Genomic DNA, 26,374 nt, shown 5'->3' with positions numbered 1-26,374 from the left:
CACACACACACACAACATGCAACCCCTGCATGCATACACCCACCACGCAACCCCTGCACACACACACACACACACACACACAAACACACACCTTCTACACTATCCTGATTCCTCCCCCCTCAGGATCGCTACAATATTGAAATTCTTATCTGAGGACATTTTCTATTCTTGTTAGTTTCTTGAAGGTCAGAAAGTCCAAAAAGCTTTCTTTGAAATTGTTGTTTCATGTTTTTCTTTTGGTCTTATTTTTTAATCTCTTTCATTTATTATGCATTGACATTCAAGTGTTTGATTGTTTGCACTTGGGTGTCAATATAAATTCTGAGTGATCTGGAACTAGGGCTTTATATAACACTTGAAAAGATGCAGGTAACACAGAGATTACTCCTTGAGGATGATGTACACACAGCCATCTAGAATTAAAATTTAATGGGTGTACGTTTTGAAAGGGCTGACCTTCATAAATTGTAACTGGAAAAAGTGTAAAGTATATTTAATTTACAACCCACAGGTGTAGACAGTATTAGGCTTTTCATGAGTATTCATTTTCAGACTAAATTCTGCTATCAATGTGTTTCATTCAGCTTTCAAGAAGGACAGAAGTTGAGAGGTTGAGGGGGAAGTCAGATATCTCCTTTATCCAATGCATCTAACTTGCCATATCAACCCTCGCTGAGTGGGATGTGGTTTGGATCATAGTGTCACAGTGCACTGCTAATCATTTGCTTTGACTTTGCTTCTTACAGAGTGGGGACTTGTAGAGGGCAAACTATTACAAACAAAACTAGAAATGAATTAAAACAAAGCCTCCCTAGGGACATATATTATGGGAACGGCATCTCTTACAGAATGGTTTGTATGGAATAACTATTCACCCACTGTATCCCTAGTTGTACCATCATTTGCTATGCTTCACTATTCTTATCAATGCTTTATTGCATTTTGTTATATAATTACCATACAATTTAGTGCAGTAAACTGTATAAGGAAAATGTTTAATGATACTTTGCAATTTAAATACCTTGCAAATGTATATGTGGAAAATACATTAGAATGTATTATACATTCCGTGGTATGACAAGGGTCTCCTGTACTTTGTGTACAGAATCACGACTCCAACATTTATAATGATCTTTAAACCAACTTCTGAATGAAATTCAATTAGGTATAGCAGCCTTCTAATCACAGACAAACAATAACCAGGGTAAACAGATTAAGAGAAGGATGTGTTGTTTGCCACAGTACAGTAATTGAAAGAGTAATGAAGAGATCTAATAGCACTCCTCCCTCAGAGAAAACAAGATATATAACTTTTCTACTGCCTTCTGTAATCGGAACTCACTGACAAAAGTGTCTCAAGAACTCACACAAATGTTGATTCATTTGCATTCCTTCGGAAAAGCTGACAAGGATTTGTATAGACCTTTTGTTTTGGCCCTTGTGCCTGTTATTTTGTTAATGTATTTTTGTATGTCTTGTCATAAAGACGGCCGGAGTGGGCGGTGTCAGACGAGAGCCAGGAAATAAGCAACAGAGAGGTGAAGTTTGGTGGAGCTGAGCAAATTGTCTCGGTCAGCATTTGATAAGTGTACAGACAGTCAGGAAATAAAAAGGTTGCAACAAACACAAACACAGGACACGGCACTTTCACCAAAATAAATAGACAAACAAAACAGACAATACAGAGAAAACATGGTGAGCTTCTTTTTAGCGATTATTATTATTCTCTTTACCTCCGTCTCCAATCCCGTTCTCTACTCACCGTACACACAACCCCGAGTATGTGAAAACATATTGCCTTTATGCAGCTGTATTCGACTCGACTGCTAATCAATCATTCAATTGGAGTCGCGGTACAACTGCATGTGAGATAATAAAGTGCAATTCCCTGTGCTCACATATTATTACTTTTTACTTGCACGTGAAGTGCTGTGCAATCCTTGTGCCTAAATACAAATATACATTTTAAACACACATGTTACACAGACCAGTTTATATCCCGTGTACCAATGACTATACACCCACATTAACACACAACACAAAATACACACAGGGGTGGGCACTTTGCCACATACCCCCCCCCCCTTGTGTATGGCCACCTCCCTCCTTAAAATCCCAAAAGTCTCGCCCAAAGTCCCGAGCCAAGAACAGGGACTTTAAGGGGTTGCTGGGCGGCAATGTTGCCAGTTGCCAGGCTGCTACTGGCCATGCTGTCAGCAGACGTGCTGACAGTGGGGTGAATCTCTCCTCCCACTGTACCACTGGCAGTGGAAATGCTGCCAATGATGCGGCTGTCAGCAGACGTTCTGACAGCTTCCAAACTGGCTCCTTTAGCCGGGGCAAGTCCAGCAGCAGAAAAGCTGCTGGGGTTGGTGGTCTCCAGACCTCCCCCAAGATCTCCGGCAGCGAAACTGCTGCGGGGGAAGGTGGTCGCCTGACCTCTCCCCCCTTTTTAGCCAGCAGCTCCCTCTGGGGGGACTCCAGCCCCCAGAACTCCTGCAGTGAAATTGCTGCGGGGAAGGGTGATCTCCTGACCTCTCCCCCCTTTTTCATAGCCGGGAGCTCCCTCTTGTGGGGCTCTGGCCACACTGAGCCCTGCGGCCAAGCAGAGCTGACTGCAACCCCTGACGAAGCAGTTCCAGTGACCTCAGGCAATGTGGAACTGCTGGCAACCCCAGGCGATGAGGAGCGGTTGGCAACCCCAGGCGATGCGGAGTGGCTGTCAACGGCAGGCGATGCCAGGCAGGCATCCTTGGGCGAAGTGAGGCAGGCATCCTTGGGAGAAGCGAGGCAGGCAACCTTGGTCTCCTGGCAGTGGAGATGGGAGCGGCTTGTAGTCTACCCTTATTACAGGGGACTGGTGCGGCTCTCCCTCACTTGCAAGGGATTGGTGCAGCTCTCTCTCACTTGCAGGGGACTGGTGCAGCTCTCCCTCCCTTGCAAGGGAAGGTGATGGAGGCAGAGGAAGCACCTGCTCCTTTCCTCCAGGTGGTGACGGTAGGGGAAATGATACTAGCAGGCACTCACCCTCTGCAAGTGGAGATGGGAACAGCTCCCTCTTGGGCTTTGAATCCCCGCAGTCCCCCCGTCTGGGCACTGGACTCTCGTGGTTCCCACATCTGGGTGCTGGATTCTCGCGCTCCCCCTGTCTGGGTGCTGGAGACCCTGCTATCTGGGCTGCTGTTCTATTTATAGCTGCCTCCAGGTAGCAGAGTACCAACTCCACACCTTCCTCCAGGGAGTTTGGGCTGTGTTCCCTCGTGTATGCCTCCCATCGCTCCCTGTCCATCAGCTACAGTGGGCAGCATCAGAACCAGGAAGGAAATACATAAACACAGGACGGATGTGAAATGATGATGGCGCTTGCTTGCGCCGGTTTATTGTAACAAAATAAAACAGGACAAAAACAGGACACCGCACATTCGCCAAAATAAAAAGACAAACAAAAATGGACTAACACTTTACATACGGTGAGCAGATTGACAAACAAACACGGTGAGTTAAATAAACAAGTATCGTGCTGGTCCTACCAGCATGCAATAGCAATTGAAATTATAACTCTCCTACTCTCTCTCCCATTCTCCACTCACCGAACACCCAACCGCGAGTATGTAAAAACGTGCATCTATATATACTGTTGTGCTGGGATTACTAATTAATTATTCACTTGAATCCCAGCACGTGAATTAATTATGTGCAACCTCATGCTCACATTTTAACTACTTTAAATGTACGTGAAGTGATGTACAATCCTGTGCCTAAATACAAATATACATTGTAAACACTCGTGTTAGACCCGTTTATATCCTGTGTACCAATGACTATACACCAACATTTAACAAACCACACGCAACATAACAGATAATATACACAGGGGCGGGCACTTTGTCACACCTGTGTACCAATGACTCTACACCAACATTAACACACAACACAAAATATACACAGGGGCGAGCACTTTTCCACAGTCTGTTTAGTGTTTTTCCATATTTATTATTATAAAAAATGCGCATTGGTGCTTCACTGTACCTTTTGTGTCTGAGTCTCCCTTCCTGGTAAACAACAGCCATGCCAGTGACATTGTTCTATCACACAGTCTTGTGAAGCCATGCCAGGCGCTTGATTTAAGGGGCTTCAGTGTAAATTCCAAAAGTCCTGCGTAGCGTAGGGTCGATCTTTTCAAGAATAGTTCTCCTGCAGTCTTGGATGTAACCAAATTTAGAAAATATTCTCTTCACATCAGCTAAGCCAGGTGGGACACTAAGGATGCAAGAAGCAGCACGGCTCAAATATGGAAAGTCGGTGCGGTGGATTTTTCCGAATTTAAATAGAGTGATGCCGCTGTTGTCTTGAGAAGGCATTGCCATCTACAAATGGAATTTGTTTTCTAGTATACCGTTTTTCTTGTTCTACCCATTTTAGTAGTTCATTAACATCAAATGTAATTGCTTTGAAAGCTGTTAACTATCCACGCTATGTGTAAAGCATGAAATTAATTAACAGTACATACAGATACGCACGTGTGGGGGTCTGTGTGTGTGTATTGTGTGTATATCTTCCACTACATTACCTTACTGTAATAGACAGCTTCCCATATACACGTAGCCTAATTTACTATTAACATAAACACATCAATCTAATGTAATGTATTGTATTTTCTTGATATATTCATCTATTTTTATGCCCTTGAGTGGTCCAAAATTTGGATTAAAATCGGTAAAAAATGACTATGTACTGCCAAATTCATTTTTTTACAAGTCTGCACACTACATCATTCAACATACCATTGCTTTACTGAGGTCAAAATATTTAGTTGCTGCTAATTCTTTGAGTCTCCAGGTTATGCATTCATTATAAACAATTCAATCCCATTTATAGATGTATACCAAAGTACACGTGCGTGCATAGAGCATCGTGTGCAATGAATGCACCGAGCGCCGTGGCACCAAAGTACCAAAGGCTGAGTGTGCACCGAGTTACCGAAGCACCAGGGCAGCTAATGCAGCAGTGCCTACCCTAACCATGTGTAGTCACCTGGTCAGCACGCAGCATGCACCAGGGGAGACACGGAGGGCGAGAGCTCAGTTAGAACAGAGCAGAAGGGAGAACACACTTTTTTTTTTTTTTAAGGCCCAAAGCACCAAGGTGGGCGGACTGAGGCAGCCAGCAAGGTCTACTTGACAGCAGGGCAGGCTAAGCTCAGGAACACATGGCTGACTGACTTTTTGGGGGTTTTTTTTGCCCAAGCTACGCGAATGACAGCCAGCAGAGTCACTCAACGACAGGGCGGCAAGCCAAGCCCTGGTGGAGGAACGGTGTTCTTCCTGAAGGTGTAGGCTGAAAGAAAACACACCCACATACCGACACTGCACAGACAGTCACACATACGATGGATAGCAAAGAAAAGACAGCCTGCAACACAAGTGAAGCAGACTGTAAGAAGAAGGAAAGAGACACTCAAAATGGAGCCTCTGATTCCATGAAAGTGGCAAGCCAGCTCTCAGCACAAATGGAAGGGAATTACAGTTGACTCAGAAGAGCCCTTTTCAAAAAACACACTCTGGTTAGTGACACAGAAGCGTACCTTACTGTAGGTGAGAGGCAAAAGAGGAAATGAACTCCGCAGAGTGAGTACTTATTTCCTCCACAGAGGGGCCTATCGGCAGCTCTGACATAAAATGCTCAGTGGCTACCTACCTAAGGCAGGCATATCCCAAAAGTATTGGTTAGTGGTTGTCTTCTCTTTCAGGGAACCACTACTTTATGTACCAGATACAACAGGAAAGTACACAATATTTATTTTCTAGTTACAAAATAAAATAAAAATAAAATAAAACATAACCATTATCTAACCTATATCTTTGAGCAATGTATCAATTCGATATACAGTTATGGCAATACTATCAAAGCAACTATATACCAAACAATTGATTACTTATATAAACAAATAATTACATTAAACATTATATATTATAAAGCAAATCAGCCCCACAACAAAAAAGGAAGCATAAGTGTGGCAGGGCAGAAGAGAGCCATGCACATAATTAGAGGGGGAGGGCAAAGCCCTGCATGGAAATAAATGTAGGGTGTGAATGCAATAGGAGTGAATGCATTTTAAATGCTATATTGTTTTGGGGTTTAAAAACATGTGATTTAATGTATTGTTTTGTGTGTTTTGGTATGATTTGAATGCATTTTGTGTTGATTTAAAATGCAATGTTTTTCTTGTTATTATTGGATTGAATGTGGTCTGGAACAGGCAGTATTAGAAGCTTGTCTCTGCCAGACCGCTCGTGAGAATGCATGGGCGACAGTCAGTGATTATTGACTATTGGCCATGCAAACAAAAATCCTGTGCATGTGACTATCTCCAGATAATTAATTCATTGATTAATGTATTGCTAATCTGGAGATGGTCACCGGTATATAAAAAACAGCAGCTTTTGCAGGTCGGGGTGGGTGTTCAAAGAGGAGGAATGTGTGTGAGAGAGAGAGAGAGCGAGCGAGCAAGCGAGAGAAAGAGAGAGAGAGAGAGAGAGAGAGAGAGAGAGAGAGAGAGAGAGAGTAATGAGTAATAAAGTTATTATCAAGTATATTTTAATAGTGTTCTCTAGATCAAGTCATTTAGCACCCACAGGCTATGCTCTTCAAAGAGCTTCATTACAATGTGCATGAGATGGATTGGATTAGAAAGCAGAGAGCACAGCCATCTTTCAGTCTGTGGAAGTTAGACAGTCAGGACTAATGTTTATTAATACCACAAGGTGCTAGATATGCCATTGCACAATGTGCTCTGGTAGTAGTTCTGAAGTATTATAATCCATTTAATAAAATTGATCTATAATGACAGTAATTCAACATACACATGGCAAAAGTGCATAGCTATTGAAAGTGTCAGGACGAGACCTAAATATATTAATGAGAACGATATGTGAATTGTAAGGGAGAAGAACCAGAACCAGAACATCTATACAACAGGTAGGCACAGGAACTACTGGACAGTGACTATGGAGGAACCCACAACCTCTATCGTCATCATCTGCATGTGACTACGGAGGAACCCACAACCTCTATCAACATCATCTGCATGAAGACATTTAATATTTTAATATTTTTTTTATTCATATTTATGATTCTGCAGTACATGAAAGTAGGTGGAACTGGAATCACACACCCTTTGTTTAACAGATAAAACAAGTTCCACCACACACATCACTCCACTAATGTGACTCACTCCTGCCCCAATGATCCATGGATGCAAAGGTTTTTCAGTTTCCGTTACCATATAATCATTGGTCTCTATGTCAGACTACCTGCAAAGGCACTAAGTTGAATCCACCAGAACTCATCACATTGCACATACTGTAGGTCCAATGACTTATGACCACGATAACCTTAGCCAGTAACTGATCTGATGGAACCTATGCCACAGCAATATGATTCTCTACTATTTCACTGAGCCCTATTTAAAAGTTATTAAACAGCACTCATTAACAACTTGCATAGACTCTTGCTGACAGAAACTCAACTTTAACCTGTCTTCAGCCTAACTACTTCAGCTTTTTACATTGTTTACAACTACTGTACATATTATTTATTCACACAATCTGACATTTGACCAACCAGTGTACCAAAGAGCAACGGGTTCTTGACAGAGCTGTTCTAAACCTGGCATATTTCCCTTTGTGTGCATTGCCTCTTTTATACTGCAGGGGTCAGTATTTACACCACTTACTGTGTGGCAGATTAGCATTAACATTAGATGATCATCCATAAGCATAAAACTACTTAATAGTAGATTATGGAGAAAGACTAAAAGAAACGTTTTGACGACCAATCATTGCCTTCATGTTCAATGTAATGTACTTCATATTTAGATTACTCAAATTGTATATCGACCTATGGTATTTCCCTCTGCTCCCAGTCACATTGTTTGAACACTGTGCAGCCTCATCTTTTGACAAGAGAAATAATATACACTGTTAACATTCTCTCTAACTTGTTTTATTCCATATAAATGCACTGTAGGTTATAACTTAGTGAAGTTGACTGATGGGATACTGAATCTGTACAATTCAGGATATGATAATGTAATAATGTAGTATTAGCCACGTTAAATATTAAACAGTGTATTTTGTGTTTGCTGGCATTACACTTTTCTATTACAAACCTAAATACACAAAAGAAAAATACAAATTCCGTTGAAAAACAGGGATTTATTATAAAAGGGATCAATTTACTACATTTTTATTTACATTATTATTATTATTATTATTATTATTATTTATTATTTTATTATTATTCCTTGAGTGTTGTTTTAACAAACCACCTTTTGTTCTGTAGCTGTGATTTGTTTTCTTCCAGTTAGGTAAATTACAGCCCTATAACACCGTTAACACATTAACACATTTTTTTTTTTTTTTTTTTTTGTTCCTGGGTGGTAAAGTGTTATGACTACAAAAGATTTAGAAGTGAGTAGTTTTTCGAGATTTACGATTATACTGTATTTACAATATAATCGTAAATCTCGAGAAACTACTCACTTCTAAATCTTTTGTAGTCATTTTTGTATTACTTTAGTATAAATACATGTTAATTTGGATTCATATGTTGTTTTTTTCTGACTTTATGTGAACAAAAAGACATACATTTGCCCGTTTTCCCATTGGAAATAGTGATATTTTGAAATATCACTGTCCTGATCACAAAAGCAAAGTTTGTGGGGAATAATAGCCATTTTCTATACTTTTGAGGCATAAGCAATCAGGAAATAACACTTACTACCCAGGAACAAAAATTGTGTTACATAGTGTAATTTATTTACCTTTTTTCCCTAATTGATATGAAGACATTGGCCAGCATGCAAAGACAAATGATTTTTTTCAAAGGGAAATTTATATATATATATATAGATAGTATATATATATATTATACTATAGTAGTATATATTATTATATACGGGAATTGGTGTTGACACACGTACTTTGGTGTTGAAACTGAAGGAATACATTAAGAAACGAGCATTATATTCCTCCATGTAAATGTGCCTTTGCCATTACCCTGCTTATAAAATACAACCTTCATTGGCTGCAGAACTGTAGCCTTCAAGCTTCAATGTGGGTTATGTGCTCCGATCATCTGTATGCCCAGCGAAAGATGTCACAAGAGTCAAAACTTAGGCTACTGTCACTGTCATGCACAGTAATTTGTCAGAACACAATATGCTGCTGTTTGTCTAATTGAAAGAGAATCTTACTCATCTCCATCAGCTTTCTGCCAAAGATCAGTAAAGGTCAGTAAAGTTATTTTTCAATATGATATACAGTATTTGGAATAGTGTACACATTAAAAATGCTTCAGATATGTGTCATTAGAATATATTGCACTTTAACATCGACCATTAACTGGGAGACAGTGGGCAAGATAATAATAATAATAATAATAATAATAATAATAATAATAATAATAATAATAATAATAATAATGAATTTTATTAACAAGTTGTGTCATTTCTAACTATTTGTCTATTATTTCTTACTTAGATGGATAACAGTTAAATGAGTTTACTTACGTTGGGTGAAAAGCAGCAGAAAGAGCTTCAGTATCTGCTTTTCATTTGTTTGCTTATTCCAGTCGTCTCTTAATACCAGCCACAGCTACTTAACCAATCATATTAAGTAATTATTTCCTCCTCATTTGAGGTATATTCCATCTCCCTTCATCTTTTCCCATTTTAATTTTGTTCTACTGGCTAGATCTATCAATTTTTTTTTTCTTATTTATTTTCAGTTGCCGTTCTTTGCTCCACCTCTAGAGAATTTATCACATCCATGATTTTCTGGATTTGTGTGAACAGATTTGTGTGGGGCCAATCAGTTGTTAGGCTTTAAAGTGGATTACCCAGTTAGTGATTTTTTTTGTAGCGCAGATCACTAAAGTGTGATCACAAGTGACAGTGCTTGCGAAGTGCTTTATGAAACATCGCAACCTCATCACAAACACATCGCAATTACAGGACTTTTATGAAACGGGCCGCTGCATTTTACATTTGAGACACTAGTAATAATCCTGTGTTTGTAAACTTTAATTTCCTTATTGGATAATTGTACACATTGTAAAACATATACAACCAGCACTTTGTGACTGGCTGTGATTTGTCAAATTTTCAGTGGAAACTATGAACCAGTAGGCAAGGCTATAGTACCGACATCTACCACCATGCAAATGCATTTATTGTCATTTAAAACCTTTTTTTTTAGTTCTTCTCAATAGCTAAATTGCAATAACAATGTATTCTTATATTCACCCAAAAAAAACAAATGTTAAAAAAAATAAAAAAATAAAATACTTAACCTCCTTGATAACTTACTCCTGTAGGAAGTGTATTTTTGCTTTAAGAATGAGCATGGAGGCACATCCAGTAAAGGCTCTCCACGTGGAGTGCAGGATGTGCCCTATAGCCTGGAGGTTGCTGGTTCAAGTCCAGCCTATTCCAGAGCTGACTATGGATTGGAATTACGAGGGGGCGGCGCACAATTGGCCAAGCGCCTCTGGGGTTGGAAGGGCTTAGGTCGGCCAGGGTGTCCTCGGCTCACCGCGCACCAGCGACCCCTGTAGACTGACCAGGCGCCCGCTGGCCTGCCAGTAAGCTGCCCAGAGCTGCGTGGTCCTCTGATGCTGCACCTCTGAGGTGGCTGCATGGCGGGCCTGCACAGTGAAAAGAAGCGGATGGCTGACAGCACACTTTTCGTTTCTCCCAAGTCAGTGCTAAACGGTGGCAGAGGTGAGCTGGATTGAAATAAAAAAAATTAAAAAGTGCTTTCCAAATTGGGGAGAAAAATGAGAAAAAAAATGGCGATTCCAAATTTTAAAGAAATTAAATAAAATTAAAAAATGAGCATGGAACTTACATACAGTATAACTTGACTATAACAAACCCTTCTTATAATGTGGGCAATTTTCGTTTTACAGCAGTTAAGTTGTTTGCGGTTGTACAAAAAAAAGGGAAATGCAGTAAAACCTGTCTCTCTTCCATGAGGTAATTAGGTTGCAATAGATTGTTATTTCATGGGTCAAAGAAATTCTATTCTGAAGTCTCAACCTATTCGCAGATGATTCATAAAAACTATAGATGCCATTGTTATTTGTAAAGTTCAGGTGTTTAATGAGCACTTTCCTGAGATGCCAAGAAGCAAAGGCTTTTTTTAAGCAGACTTGTTTGTTGCATCCTTGAATAGTGGCTGAGCCACGATGCCCCGTTTGTGTAGTATATACCAGCGATTGTGCTTGATTACAGCGCTGTGCATTCATCAATGCCACTTTATATTAGGGTTTTTTGGGGGATTTTTTTGCAATGTTTTAGCCAATTTTTTACAATGTTTTAGACAATTTTTTTGCTGAAATTGTGGAAAATATGCATGTGTAATAATAAATATTAAATAAATGCCAAATAAATAAATATTTTGAAATGCACCTTAATTAGATTCAGGAATATATATTGTATGAGATAGCGCTTAAATAGGATATTTAAAAACTATTCCTTCTGTTCCTTATTCATCAATATGATATCAATGCTATAAAATGTTATATTTTCTGTTTATATATATATATATATATATATATATATATATATATATATATATATATATATATATATATATATACATATAATGACCACAACACCGACAGACATTTCTTTCATTTAACAAACCATTACTTTAATATGTGGAAATTGGTCAAAAAAATTGTCACTAAAATAATCTGTGGTCAATATGAAAATGTCATTACTGTGCAGAATGTTTTGTTTTTTTTGAACTACTTTATTCATGACAATTAGCACAACATTTTTATAAGTTATTGTCATTCAGACAGTAAGTGAGTCATTCTTTTTTTATATATTTTCTAATACAATGCTATTGCATGAAATTAAATCATTTAGTGGATCTTCTTTGTATTACATAATTCCAGAAAGTGAAACACGTCATTATTTAATAAAGAGCTGAATTGCCAAGCAAGAAGGGCAGCTTTAACATTACATTGCCTGTTAAGGAACTGGTAAGAATTTAAAAGATAAAATAAAAGAATCTTCTCACTAAAACATATGTAATCACATATAGCACACTTTTTAGGTTTTGGGTGCCCCAATAAGGAGGACCCCTTAACCACATGCCTTACCTTTAGAAAAATCTATCAGTCCCAGCAAGTGAAGCAGTTTCAAAGAGGCACAAACAATCACAACAATGCCCACCGTTTGCAGTCCCTCTACCTCCCACTCAGCACTCAGCATGCTTTCACACCATTCCAGTCTCTACACCCAGGTCTGTCGTTTCTGTTCTTCTTTTATTGTTTTTTCTGTTGTCAAAAAAAAAATAAAAAATCTATATATGATGTATTTTATATATAAGTAAGGTACTAAATGTAGTCAGCAGCTAACACTGTTGCAACAGATTAACTGATGGAAGAAATCAAACAGAAAAGAAAAAAAGTGTCATCCAAAGCCTGGCATTTCAAGCTCTGTTCTGCTGGTTTCACGAGTACCGGTGAGTTCTCCTGGATTGCTCTAGTAACCATTCAGCCTCTTGCTGCCATAGGGTGTCTGAAACACATCTGTTCTAATACTCAAGAGAGACTTTGTTGTCAATTTGGAAAGCACTCCCTTAAAAAAAAAAAAAAAAAAAAAAAAAAAAAAGAAATTGTACTAGGGCGCTGTGTGTATCAAGCAGCCCTGTGCATTCTAATGCATTTAGTATAGGTTTTCCCTCCTCTCTGCACATCCCTGGCTGTCTCTAAAGAAACTTTTCTTGTTTTACCTGTTGACCCGAGATTACAGTAATCTGTACTGTCAACTTGTCCAGATCTATATTTATAACCATAGCACCATAGAAAAAGAAATGCATGTAAAATATCAAAAGGGTCCTATTTAATTAATTAAATAATTTAATTTAATTAGAAACAGCCCTAGGAGATACAATCAAGATTAAAACATTTTCGAAAGAGCAGGAACATGAAAATAAAAGAGGAAAAAAAATACTTGCCAGTGTAAACCTCACTTTTAGTGCTACAGTAAATGACACATGCAATAATACAATGACATTACTAAATAGTGCACTCTCAAAGCTGTAAGCCATACAATATGGGTCAGTGTGACAGTATACCCCCTGTCCCTCGGTGTATAGTTTGGATTATGTAGTACGGGTGATTTTAAATGTATATTTGTAGCTGGGCACGGGGATTGCACAATCACTTCAAGTGCAGTTTAAAATGTATATTTGTAATTGGGCATGGGGACTTGTGACGGAAAGATGAGTTCTGGTGATGAATCTTCCTCCCAACCTGTGAGGGCGCTAAAGAACGGGAGGAGAAGTATCTGGAAGGGCTGGCCTGGGCTATAAATAAGACCTCCCTTGCCTCGTTTCCGGGTTAGGGAAGTGGGTCAGCCTGGAGGGAAGCGCGACTCTGTTGTAAGACCGTATTGATTTGAAAGGTAAACGAGAGGCAGCTGCAAGTAATAAGGCAGCTGCAACCGTTTATCTCGATATCATGCGGGATTACATATAGGGGCCAGGGTAATGCTGATCTTCTCCTTCGTTTGGGTTAAACGAGTGGAGAGAGAGAAGGACTGAGAGAGGAGCTCTCAGAGTGGATTGTGTTAGTGTTTTGTATTGTTGTGTCTGTCCGTGTAACTGTCTGTTTTTGTATTCAGCACTAGACAGTTAACGCACATCTCCGGAGCTGTCGAAAGGAGAGCACTATCCGGAGCACCACTGCACTGAGCACCTGCACGTTTTCGATCACCCAGGACTGGTGACCGTACCGTTGTTTTTGTTCAGGACTGTGCCCTTGGTTTCATTATCCCCGTGCTTTACACATTGTTGTGTATTGCCAGGGATTTATTATTTTTGACGGTCGCCAGACCTGGAAAAGAGCAATAAAGCACTTATTCACTGAATCACTGTTGTCTGTTCATCACTCCTGCACCGCATCACCGCGACATCTGTTCCCCTTACCAACCACTTTGCCACACGTGGTGTCAGATCCGGGATGGACCGCAACGCACTGGCGGAGGTGCTGCAGGCACTGGAGATCAGACGGAATGCAGAGGAGAGACGGAGGGATGAGCGATATACGGCGCTCATTGAACGGGTAGGGCTGATCGTTGCTGCAGGAGCGACCCCTACCGGAACATCATTGATGTCGGCCCCGAAGGCACGGGCCATGAAAATGACGGCGGAGGATGATCCGGAGGCATTTTTGGTGGCGTTCGAGCGGCTGGCAACCGTGGCGGGATGGCCTCGGGAGTTCTGGGCAAGCCAGCTAGGACCTTGCCTGGTCGGGGAAGCGCAGGCAGCTTACCAAGCCCTGAGCGACCAGTACGCCACTGACTATGACCTAGTCAAGCAGGCTATCCTCCGTCGTCTCAACATCACCGCGGAGACCCACCGGACGCGGTTCCGCGAGTACCGGAGAGCCCCGGAGACACGCCCCAGGGTGGTGGCACAGCGGTTGTGCGACCACATGGTCCATTGGCTGACCCCAGAGAAGAAGACCGCTCAACAAATGGGGGAAGCCATTGTGGTGGAACAATTCTGCCATGTGGTCGGCGCCGAAACTCAGGCGTGGGTACGGCGCCACAACCCTGACACCCTGGAGGAGGCGGTCAAATTGGCCGAAGATTTTGAAGACTCTTTGACGTCAGCCCGGGTCGGGATCCTGTCAGCCCCTGCCCTGCTCAGGAACCAACCTCTCCCTCCCTCTCCTCCAACACCACCACCATCACCCTCGGTCCCGGCACCCAGACCTCCCAGACTGCCGACCCCGTTGGGCCCCCTTGCCTCCCCCCCATGGAGACCGAGGATGGCCCCCAGCTGGGGTAGAGGTGTTGCCCCTGCCCCGTTGCCCTACCAGCAGCGGGACAGATATTTAACCTATGCCCCCTCTGTCCCTCCACTCTGTTTTAGGTGTAACCAGCCAGGACATAGGGCCAGGTCATGCCCCGCTGCTATGGAGTGTGACGTGGCTGCATGCAACTGGACACCTGGAACGGGTAAGCAGGGGGAAAACGGTTGGGAGGGGCCCTGTCTGATTGACGTGGTTTTAGGGAATGTGAAAACCCACGCGTTAGTGGACACAGGGTGTGAGCAAACCTTGATCAGGACAGCTCTCTTGGGCGGTGTGTCGTGGCGGCCACAAGGTCAGGTGGCCATCTCCTGTATCCATGGAGACACGGCGGCATACCCCACCCTAAAAGTATATTTATCGGTAGGACCGATAAAACGTCACCTTGTAGTCGGGGTGGCGGAAAGGTTGCCGCACCCAGTTATTCTGGGCCGAGACTGGCCAAAATTCAAAGAATTGGTGCAAATAATGGCAGTCTCAGCCACACACGTAAACGTGGCAGAAAAAGGGAAAAAGGAACGGATTGGTGATGTGTTTCCTTTTCATACTGAAATGTTTTCCCCTCTGTTCCGTCCTAGAAAAACAAATAAGGAGAGACGGACGGCGAAATGGGAGGGAGCGTCTTTGAGACAAGGCTGGGGTCTGGTGGGAGAGTGCTGTAATGGTAACAAACGCCAGTCGAAGGGAGTGGGAACGCAGTGTGACCGAGAAAGCGAGGTTACTGGGCCGACTAGGGCAGAGGTTATTCCAGCCCCTCTCATTATACCGGACCCGTGGTACTCAAGCGCGGACCTAGTGTGGGGCCAAAAGAACGACCCGTCACTGGTGCACGCTTGGGGGCAGGTCCGGTCCATTGAAGGTAAGGATGTTGATGGCGCTGGGCCGCTAGTATATCCACATTTCAGTATAAAGGGGCAATTACTATATAGGGTAAACCTAGCCGTGGGCACAGGACAGCCTGTAACACAATTATTGGTTCCCCCGTCTTGTCGGACTGAGGCAATCGAGACCGTGGCGCATGATATCCCTTTTGCGGGGCACCTCAGAGCCGAGAAGACGAGGGAGCGAATATTGGCTCGATTCTATTGGCTCGGTCTTCATACTGATGTGTCAAAATATGTAGCCACATGCCGAGACTGCCAGCGAGTAGCGCCAGGTCGAGTGCGCCCCGCCCCTTTGGTCCCACTGCCGATTATTTCCACTCCGTTCGAGCGCATTGCAATGGACATAATGGGCCCTTTGCTACCTTCTGACTCTGGGTATACGCATATATTAGTAGTGGTGGATTATGCAACGCGATACCCAGAGGCAGTTCCATTGAGGTCCACTAGTGCAGCTGCAATAGCCACTGAGTTAGCACAGATTATGGCTAGAGTAGGGATCCCCAAGGAGATTTTGACTGATCACGGAACCAATTTTTTGTCCAATACGTTACAGCAGGTGTACAAAATATTAAAAATACGTCCCATCAGGACGTCCGTTTATCATCCACAATCGGACGGTTTGGTTGAACGTTTTAATCAGACCTTAAAGTCGATGCTGAGGCGATTTGTAACACAGGAGCAGAAACATTGGGCATTGCTTCTTCCCTACCTCCTTTTTGCGGTGAGAGAAGTGCCGCAGAGTTCAACGGGGTTCTCCCCCTTTGAGCTCCTGTACGGCCGGCAGCCTCGCAGCATTCTCGACCTGCTGAGGGAGGGGTGGGAGGAGCACAAAGGCTCGTCTAAAAATGTAGTGAAGTATGTGCTCCTACTACGGGATCGGCTGGATTTGGTCGGTCGTTTGGCCCAAGACAACCTCAGATCGGCTCAGCACCGACAACAGCAGCATTACAACAAAAATGCACGGATTCGAACCTTTCGACCAGGGGACAAGGTAATGCTGCTACTTCCCTCATCTGAATCGAAACTGTGTGCTAAATGGCAGGGGCCGTATGAGGTGATTCGGGCTATAGGGAAAGTAAATTATGAAATTAGACAGCCCGATCGCCGAAATGAACGTGAAATTTATCATGTCAATTTGTTAAAGCCCTGGCAGGCAAGGGAGGTCTTATTTATAGCCCCAGGCAATATGGAGGATGATTTAGGTCCCTGTCCAGAGACCCCGAGCACAAGAGCGATTTCTATGGGGGAACAATTGGTTCCGGATCAGCAAAGAGAGCTGCGTAAGCTTATTGAGGAGTTCAGCGATGTTTTTTCTGACGTGCCCGGCAGGACAAACTTAGTTGAATATGACATTATCTCTCCACCAGGTGTCACAGTGCGAGAGAGACCGTACCGGATCCCGGAAAGTCGACGAAGTGGCGTTCGCAAAGAGGTATGGGATATGCTCGAGCTTGGGGTGATTGAGCCTTCCAGGAGCGAGTGGTGCAGTCCGATCGTCATAGTGGCTAAGAAAGACGGCACCAACCGCTTCTGTGTGGATTTCAGAAAGGTGAACGCTATTGCTAAGTTCGATGCATATCCCATGCCTCGGGTCGACGAACTTTTAGACAGACTGGGAAAAGCGAGGTTTATTTCCACTCTGGACCTGACGAAGGGATACTGGCAAATCCCTTTAACCCGCAGCTCCAGAGAGAAAACCGCATTTTCAACACCAGAAGGGCTGTTCCACTTTAAAACCATGCCGTTTGGGCTACATGGTGCGCCCGCTGCCTTTCAGAGACTGATGGACCAGGTTTTACGCCCACATCATGAATATGCAGCAGCGTATATTGATGACGTGGTGATATACAGCTCCACCTGGCGAGAGCATTTGGCTAGGGTTGCAGCCGTTCTTCAGTCTCTAAGGGCAGCCCGGCTGACAGCTAACTTGAGGAAATGTGCGTTTGCCAAAACAGAGACTCAATATTTGGGATTTTTAATGGGGAATGGAAGGGTGAGACCTGTAGTCACCAAAATCCAGGCTTTGGTTGATGCAGCGATCCCCAAAACCAAGACTCAGGTGAGGTCACTACTGGGCTTAGCCGGTTATTACCGCCGCTTCATCCCCGAGTACGCCACAGTGGTTAACCCGTTAGTCGACCTCACCAAAAAGAGTGCTCCAAATTTAATTAAATGGTCAGCTGAGTGTCAGGGAGCGTTTGATACTATTAAGCGTACACTTTGCCAGGCCCCCACTCTTATCACACCGGATTTCACCAAGAGATTCATCCTCCACACCGACGCATTGGATGTAGTTTTGGGTGCAGTCTTGTCCCAAAAAGTAGCTGGAGTAGAATACCCGATACTATACCTCAGTAAAAAAATGTTACCTCGGGAACGCAACCACTCCGTAGTCAAAAAAGAGTGTTTGGCCATTAAATGGGCTACTCACTCTTTACGATACTACCTGCTGGGATTCTCATTTGATCTGGTCACAGACCACGCCCCACTCAAGTGGTTAAGCACAATGAAGGACAGCAATGCCCGGATAACTCGGTGGTATCTGGCATTGCAGCCCTTCATGTACCACATGGTACACCGTGCGGGAAAAGACCACCAAAATGCGGATTATTTTTCCCGGGAGGGGGGAGTAATGGGGAAGGTAGATTTAGCCGAGTGTTCCTTCGGCTCCACTCTGAGCGGTGGGATATGTGACGGAAAGATGAGTTCTGGTGATGAATCTTCCTCCCAACCTGTGAGGGCGCTAAAGAACGGGAGGAGAAGTATCTGGAAGGGCTGGCCTGACAGTTCGTTTCCGGGTCAGGGAAGTGGGTCAGCCTGGAGGGAAGCGCAACTCTGTTGTAAGACCGTATTGATTTGAAAGGTAAACGAGAGGCAGCTGCAAGTAATAAGGCAACTGCAACCATTTATCTCGATATCATGCGGGATTACATATAGGGGCCAGGGTAACGCTGATCTTCTCCTTCGTTTGGGTTAAACGAGTGGAGAGAGAGAAGGACTGAGAGAGGAGCTCTCAGAGTGGATTGTGTTTGTGTTTTGTATTGTTGTGTCTGTCCGTGTAACTGTCTGTTTTTGTATTCAGCACTAGACAGTTAACGCACATCTCCGGAGCTGTCGAAAGGAGAGCACTATCCGGAGCACCACTGCACTGAGCACCTGCACGTTTTCGATCACCCAGGACTGGTGACCGTACCGTTGTTTTTGTTCAGGACTGTGCCCTTGGTTTCATTATCCCCGTGCTTTACACATTGTTGTGTATTGCCGGAGATTTATTATTTTTGACGGTCGCCAGACCTGGAAAAGAGCAATAAAGCACTTATTCACTGAATCACTGTTGTCTGTTCATCACTCCTGCACCGCATCACTGCGACATCTGTTCCCCTTACCAACCACTTTGCCACAGGACTGCACAAATTAGTTCACGAGCAGAATGTGCCGGGATCCAAGTCAATGATTAATTAGCAAGTGAGCCCTGGCACAGTTGTAGATAAAACGAGCACAAATCTTTCACTCGGGTGGGGTGTTCAGTGTGGAGAGAATGGGAAAGAGAGAAGGAGCAATAAAGCTAAAGTAAAACAATTGCTATAAGAGCTGGAGGACCGACATGATACTTGTTTTGGGGTTAATTTACTGGTTTTGGTTTGTCTGTTTATTTTGGCCAATGTGCCGTTTTGTTTGTTCATTGTTTTGTTTTGTGTTTAAATGTTTTGTTTCTAATAAATCTGCGCAGCATCATACTGTGTCATGTTTATTCTGGGTTGGTGGCGTCACCACGCAAGCTATCCGTGACAGTCAACAATATCCCATTAGGATTTGCTGTCATCATTGCAATTTGCTAAGTTGTACATGCAGAACCGTAAACCACAGTGCATCTCCAAAGAAAATATGCTTCTATGGCAGAGCAGAGTTGTGCTTGCTGTTTTTGGTTATGTGGTTTTTTGAATTTTCTAATCCAGTGAAGGTATCGCCCAGCCTGGAAACCTTTATTTTTGTAGTTTTGGTTTTGTGTTTTGTTATTATCTGGGCCTCTATCCACTCGCCAGCCTGTCACAGCCTCTGATACACCAAATACGAAAAAAATATATATGTTCATGCATACTCTTACACAAGCATTAGCACTTACCTCCCTCCCAGTCATCTTGGCGCTGTCACCTCAGAGATGACCTTTTGTCAGAGAGTGCTGACTTTTCAAACATCCTAACATATTCAAGGAAGGCACCAAATGCCATGCAGTACAATACAAAGAAAACATTTCTTATCATCACTGTGCACAAGATGACCTTGACAACTGGACAATAATGAATTCCATTGTATTGACATGAAAAAAATGATTCCAGATTAAGGTTAAATATGTTGTCTCATCACTGCCACTAACTCCACAGTTTTATACATGGGCATCGTATACACTGTGATAAAAAAATGCATTTCAATTGATCAAGAGATAAAGCTTAACATTCAAGATGTTAACCTTTTCAGCTGAAGTCAAAAGTGATTTATTCAGGAGCAAGGGGCTACATATTGAGACTTATAAGCAGCATATTCCCAGACTTGGAAGTTTACAGCAATGAAGTTGCATTTTAGTCCTAAAATTTTGATTCTATGGTGTATTATTCGAGCTTGTCTCTTTGTTGTACACTGTTTAAATTAAGTAGCCTTTTAATATGGTAGGCAAAGATGGACAGTCAAGACAAGATGTATGATTCACTAAGCTTTTTTTATACAGTACTGTGGCAGAGCGAGAGCTCTGTCTGTAAATATTGTGGAGGTGTGTGCTCTGTGGTGGTTGGCAGGGATGGGGTTAATTTCTGTCCCTGCTAAAAACATGTGAGAATGTGGTTGCTCCTAATTGAACAATTGGTGCTAACTGGGAGCAGCCACATCCTATAAATGGAGAGCACAGGGCTCCATTAGAGGAGAGGAGTTTGGTGGGTGAACCTGTGTTGGTGTTGTATAGTGTATTTAAAAGTTCAGTGAAGGCTCTGCCCAGCCTGAACAGGTTTGTTGTATTTTTGCAAGTAGTGAAGGCGATTGCCCAGCTTACGTTTTGTGTTTTGTTTAAACCTATATTTTGGCCCTTGTGCCTTTTTGTTTGTACTTTTGTGTTATTTTTGTTTACTAAAGTGCGTGTTTGCGCTTTGTTCTGCAGTTTCCTGGCTTCTGAGTCTCTATCTTGCTGCTATCCTGTCACAAGTATATTCTGTACATAAATGTACAAAATGGCTTTAACAATTTCAGCAATCTGATTAGAATTCTCTGGCTTCATTGTGTAGGCCAACATGATAGGTTGTATAAGGTTTTGTTTCATTACAATTGGAGATGCAAATATAATGGCAGTGGTGTGTGATGAACTGGGGCCAATGTAAGGACATGTGTAAAGTGATTTGCGGCTGCAAAACACCAATATTGCTGCCAAAAAACATATTTAGTTGGCATAAATGGGGACTTTGGAGGTCAGTAAAAATGTGGTGTATGTAAAAAATGGTTTTCACTTGCCATTCTGCACCTGCCATCATGAATCCATTTAAATGATATTGAATGTATCAAATGAGGAAACAAACATGGAATTGGGTGGGGATCTGTAATAATATGCAGGAATAAATGTGTGTGAAGGTGGCCAATTGCAACTGTTGTCTACTGATTTTTTTTCTTATTTTAAAAAATAAGACTGGAGTTAATGCTTAAAAGTCTGCCCCACACTCAATTAACTACATCTGTTTTACACATTGGGCAGACAGTAGCATTAACAATCTAACTGAGCCATTCCATTGTTTAACACCACTGCAGATGTTGCCTCGATTTATATCTATCTGCATCGGTAATTGTGGAAAATGAATGCTCAGAAATCCATGGCTGAATTCTAGGATAATACATTACTTTCTTTATAATCTTCTGCGTTTGAACTTAGCTTTTATAGGAAAGAACAACTTAAAAAACTAAAGATTGAAGAGATTGTAAAATTAATATTTTTAAACATTGGCCCTAGTGTCAAGGATCTCAGCTACTTTTAGTATTACATTTTAGAGAACAGTGAATCAGTAATCAAGTACAGTAATTTGAATGTACTTAACAGATATTGTGGAAGAGATTGACCTTTGCTATTTCTTCTATGAAATAGAAGAGATCTCTGTAGATGGTTTGGTAGAAAGTTACTCAGTGAAAGAACAAAACAAGTGTAGAGCAAGAGGAGAGGGGAAATGGCACCACAACGGGTTCTTCCGCATTTAAGATGTGTGTTGTGTAAATTATGCATTTTTTTTTTTTTTGAAGAACAACATCAGTGAAGCAGTTTCATGTGCTAAACTTCAATAAATACACGGGCAAGCTAGTCTGAAATGAAAGAGTGTTTGCTGCACTATTGGGGATAACGCTTATGAAGAACCAGTGCTGCTGAAAACTAAATTTATTTATTTGTGTCCCCATGTTTTATTAAATTTAAAACTTAATTACCCATGTGAAACAACAGTGCATTGAAAACCTTACAATGGGTATGCTTTTTGTTGTAGCTATTCCCACCCCAGTTCGTTTGTATTTCATGGGAGAGAAGCAAGGGCTGTGTGAAGGAGAAACCTCAGGTATTGAAATAGGAGCAAAGTGCTTTGGGGGTTTAATTTGGAGACATACAGATATATATATATATATATATATATTATATATATTATATATATATATATATATATCCAGTAAGATCTATGGAAAACTCTTGTCCAGTCATATGTGTGTGACACTAACACACATTTTCGTGTCTTTTATTTATATGTCATACTGTATAACAACAATCTTTAAAGTACTTCACGAAATCGCACCAAGGCTTTTAATTTCCGAAAATGGTAAACTTATACTTTTTATTGAACAATATTCCAAAAAATATACTTAACGTGGGTTTTTTTAGTGTGACCCAAAAGACTTTGAATATATTAAAAAAAAAAAAAAAAAAAAAACCCTTGACAGTAACCGGATTCTGAATACATTTGACATTTCTTTGTATTTTCATACATGATTAAGAAGTATGTAGGGGAATGAGGAGGGCCCATTTCTCATACTTGTACTCAGGGATGTTTATGATATTTCTGAATTGCTGTTCTATAACTTGACATTAATTGGTAATTACATAGCCACTCCGAAAACATAGTTAAGGTAACACTTTATAATAAGTTTTTATAAATAACATATCATTACATACAAGCTTTAAAGTAAACAATAATTTATACTTAACCCTTAAGCCATAGATGAACATCAATGAATAAGCACACATTTTAAAATGCATTTCTAATTATTTTGTTTGCCTCTGGACTGCCACAGCCCTGCCACTTGGGTTAAATGGTTTGTCAGTGGTAGTGACCAAGTGGTAGTGACTGTATATTGAGATATCTATGTACAGTATGTTTCCACATTCTCACACAACTACGAAAACATGTGTATTGACCTGAGAGTTGGCTTTTTAAAATATTTATCCATCTATTTTCAGGGTATTTCTCAGTAAGTACTTTTAGAACTTTCAGAAAATGATGCATTACAGGCTGATGCCTGGCTTCAATATATATGATTGCTGATTTTACCTGGCAGGATTATGTTATGTGTGATGACTGTACATTTACAGAGTTCTTTAAATGTGTAGCTTGCTAAAATAAAATAAAATCAATTTTATTTGCATCATGTGCTGACTACCGTGTCATTGTTCTACCTTGTTAGATGTACTGTAGGAATCAGTTAATGAGTAAATTACTGAGGCTACTTATATATGGCGAAAAGGCTCTGTTTTTTCGAAGTCGTTGATTTCCGGGAAAGTGGCAAGCCAGTTTTCATTACGAATGCAAGGGAAATACAGTCGACTCGAGAAGCTCTTTTCTAGCAACCCGCTCAGCTAGACATAGAGATCTTACCTTACCGTCTAGAGAAGGAAAAAGAGAAATGGATACCTCAGGATGACAGTTTTATTCCTAGGGTGGACGTAGGTGAGTGCATCATCCCAGGAAAAGGACCTATCGGCAGCTGTGGTATAAAGAGCTCAGTGATACCTAACCAATGGGCAGTTATATTAAATATATAATGTTCATTGGTGGTCGTCTTCAAATTGAAAGGGAACAAGCACAACGAAACCAACTGTACACATCTACACGTGATGGTAATACGACTATCGCGGGTAAACCTTTGTCCATATCAATATGTTTTTGTTTGTAAACATATCACTGCCACTGCCATAACAAATGAACAAATTACATTAGCCTGGCTTCAGATAGAGATATTTTAACTAGAGCCACTATTGTTCATTTGTGATACAAGCAGTTTTTGATACTGTTTACCAGCTTATTAACACATTAATTTGGATTTATCATAGAAAAACACAAGCTTGATAATGATCAAAATGGACCAAGGGACAGAATCCTACAAAACTTGATACAAAAGTTTAAGAGGGATGATTAGGCAGTTCCATGAGACCTGAATTCAGCTGAAAATAGCTGACTAACAATGATGATAAAGCAAGCCAGCAAGATACATGTGAAACACTATAACCTCTTGGAGCTAGCACATCCTTATGCAGCCAATAGAGAATGATTCCTTTGGGCGTCCTCAGAAAAAGTAATAAAAGCAATGAACGGTTGGTTTGTAATAAATACTCAAATCGAGGAATCCTCATCGATCACGTCCATAAAAGCACTTGTAGTCCATAAAACACTGGTAATTTGTTTAAGCTTGCTGGAATTTAAATACAGTGCTCCCTCACTATAAGGCTCTCAGTTATAACATGCCTAGGATATAACACTCCTATAGCATGTCCCTCAATTCCTTATACTAGCAATTCATGCAATAGTTCTAAATTAAATACAGTACCGGTGTTGTTCAAACTGTAAACAACTTCTCAGTCTAACATCCATTTCTGTCTCTCTTTTGATACAGTATCTGAACTGAAGAAAAGCTGCGCTGGCACTTTATAACACAGACATCTTATTCAGCATTCGTTTTATAACTAAATAAATATTAGGCCTATTACATAGTTATCTTTCCTAATGCATTTACTTTTTTTGCAGCGAGAAGAGCTGCGGCTTTTTCTGGGAGACAAGACGCTTCAGCTTTGCTTCAGCCCCGCTCCGGCAGCCAAACCTAGGACGAGCCCATTTCCTCTTCCCCTCTCTCAACCCGCTCTCCTTCTCGCATTTGGTTTGCTTGTCTGTTGCTTTGAACTGAACTCCCGACCGCCGTTCAGCCAGGCTATTTATAGTTTAAAAACTGCTAATTAAAATGATCCACAAGTGGGAATGTTGCCTTTTTTTTTTTTTTTTTTTTTGTAAAATAGCGTTGATTACATATTGCTTTATGAATCCATGAATATATATGTTATATAAAGTTACATTTTTGCATCACTATATGTGCATTATTGAGATGGAGTTATTTTATTTAGCATTTTAGTCAGATGTGTATTATGTGTCCTGCAGCGCTCCCCACCCCTCCCCTGTTTATAACGCTCTTCAGTTACAAACACTCATATTGTGTGTCCTTAGGTTTAATTTTATATACTATAGGGCTAGTACAGGATCCGGGCATAGTTGTATTGGTGGTTAAAAACAAATTACATATGTGGAGGATCACATCACCTCTATTCAGAAGATTTGTTTTGTCTAGCACACAGGTAATTAGATCTACAAACAGTGCCTATCTCCCTTCTCATGGGAAAGCACTGAGAACCCTTTAAAATTGTGCCCACTGCTGGCAATTCCTTGCTGTTTGAAGGATTATGAGAAACAGTAAAAGTACCAGTAACTGTAGTTTTTTTCCTCAATAGAGTGCTTATAATAATCAGTGGTCTCTAGAAATTAAATCTAGGTCTAGATTTAATTGCCTGGCTCAGATCCCTGACATATTTAAGCAGTAAAAAGTCTAATCTTGCTTTTGTCCTGGTTTTTGGGTTGTTATTATTATTATTATTCTGATTGTTAAGTTTTAGTTTCTCAGTTGGGTAGCGAGTCAGGATCACTGCAAGTTTAATTATTGAATACACAACACTGATAAAACTCCTCACTCCCCTAACAACAGTGTAACAGGGGACTTGCTACAATGCAATGAAGGAACGGATGCACATTCGCTGCTTGAGTGACAGGAAACCGAGACTGGAAGGTTGGGATTGACACGTCCCACAGACACGTAGGTGTATTTACATATAGACGTACATACAGGAACCCCACGGGACACTACCAGCAATGGTCACTGGTGTGAGACATATGGTCTGGAATACAAAAAGCAAAATAAACACTGTACAAAAACTAGCAAACCAAAGGTGTCGTGAAGATGACTTGCTCTACTTTGCTAAAAAACGGAGGTCCCACTTACACACCTGACTGCTATACTGGGTGGGATCTACTATCCCGAGACTAACTCCCTGTTTCTCCACCAGTTCACACAACTCCAACCTCGGAATATACATATGATCGTTGGTTTATTGTAGCTTCCTTCTCTCGGGACAAACCCTGAACCCAGTTGTGCAGCAGCACAGAGGCACCGACGCTTCGGCAGCAGCAGCACTCTGACCCCTATGGCTTTACAGCAGCCACGAACTGTATAATTGTGAGCCTTTTATTCCTGGCATTCTGCTGCACCACGCC

General features: G+C 41.5%; 1 protein-coding gene across 5 annotated transcripts in view; it reads right to left on the bottom strand.

Moving 5' to 3' along the window:
- The window catches only part of LOC121329784 (Kv channel-interacting protein 4-like), a 340,188-nt gene that overhangs the window by 42,243 nt on the left and 271,571 nt on the right, over window positions 1–26,374 (bottom strand). The window contains exon 1 of one of the 5 annotated variants that reach the window (XM_041275593.1): window positions 12,175–12,490. The exons of the other annotated variants lie outside the window; for them this stretch is intronic. Coding sequence (XP_041131527.1) covers window positions 12,175–12,286 — 112 coding nt within the window. The 5' untranslated portion in view covers window positions 12,287–12,490. Of the gene's footprint in view, window positions 1–12,174; window positions 12,491–26,374 lie in introns of those variants that run through there. 5 annotated transcript variants of the gene reach the window in all.

Source organism: Polyodon spathula, chromosome 2 (assembly GCF_017654505.1).
Source record: "Polyodon spathula isolate WHYD16114869_AA chromosome 2, ASM1765450v1, whole genome shotgun sequence".
NCBI classification, from domain to species: domain Eukaryota; kingdom Metazoa; phylum Chordata; class Actinopteri; order Acipenseriformes; family Polyodontidae; genus Polyodon; species Polyodon spathula.
The sequence above is the reverse complement of the archived record's forward strand: the minus strand, read 5'-3'. Positions and strand labels throughout refer to the sequence as shown.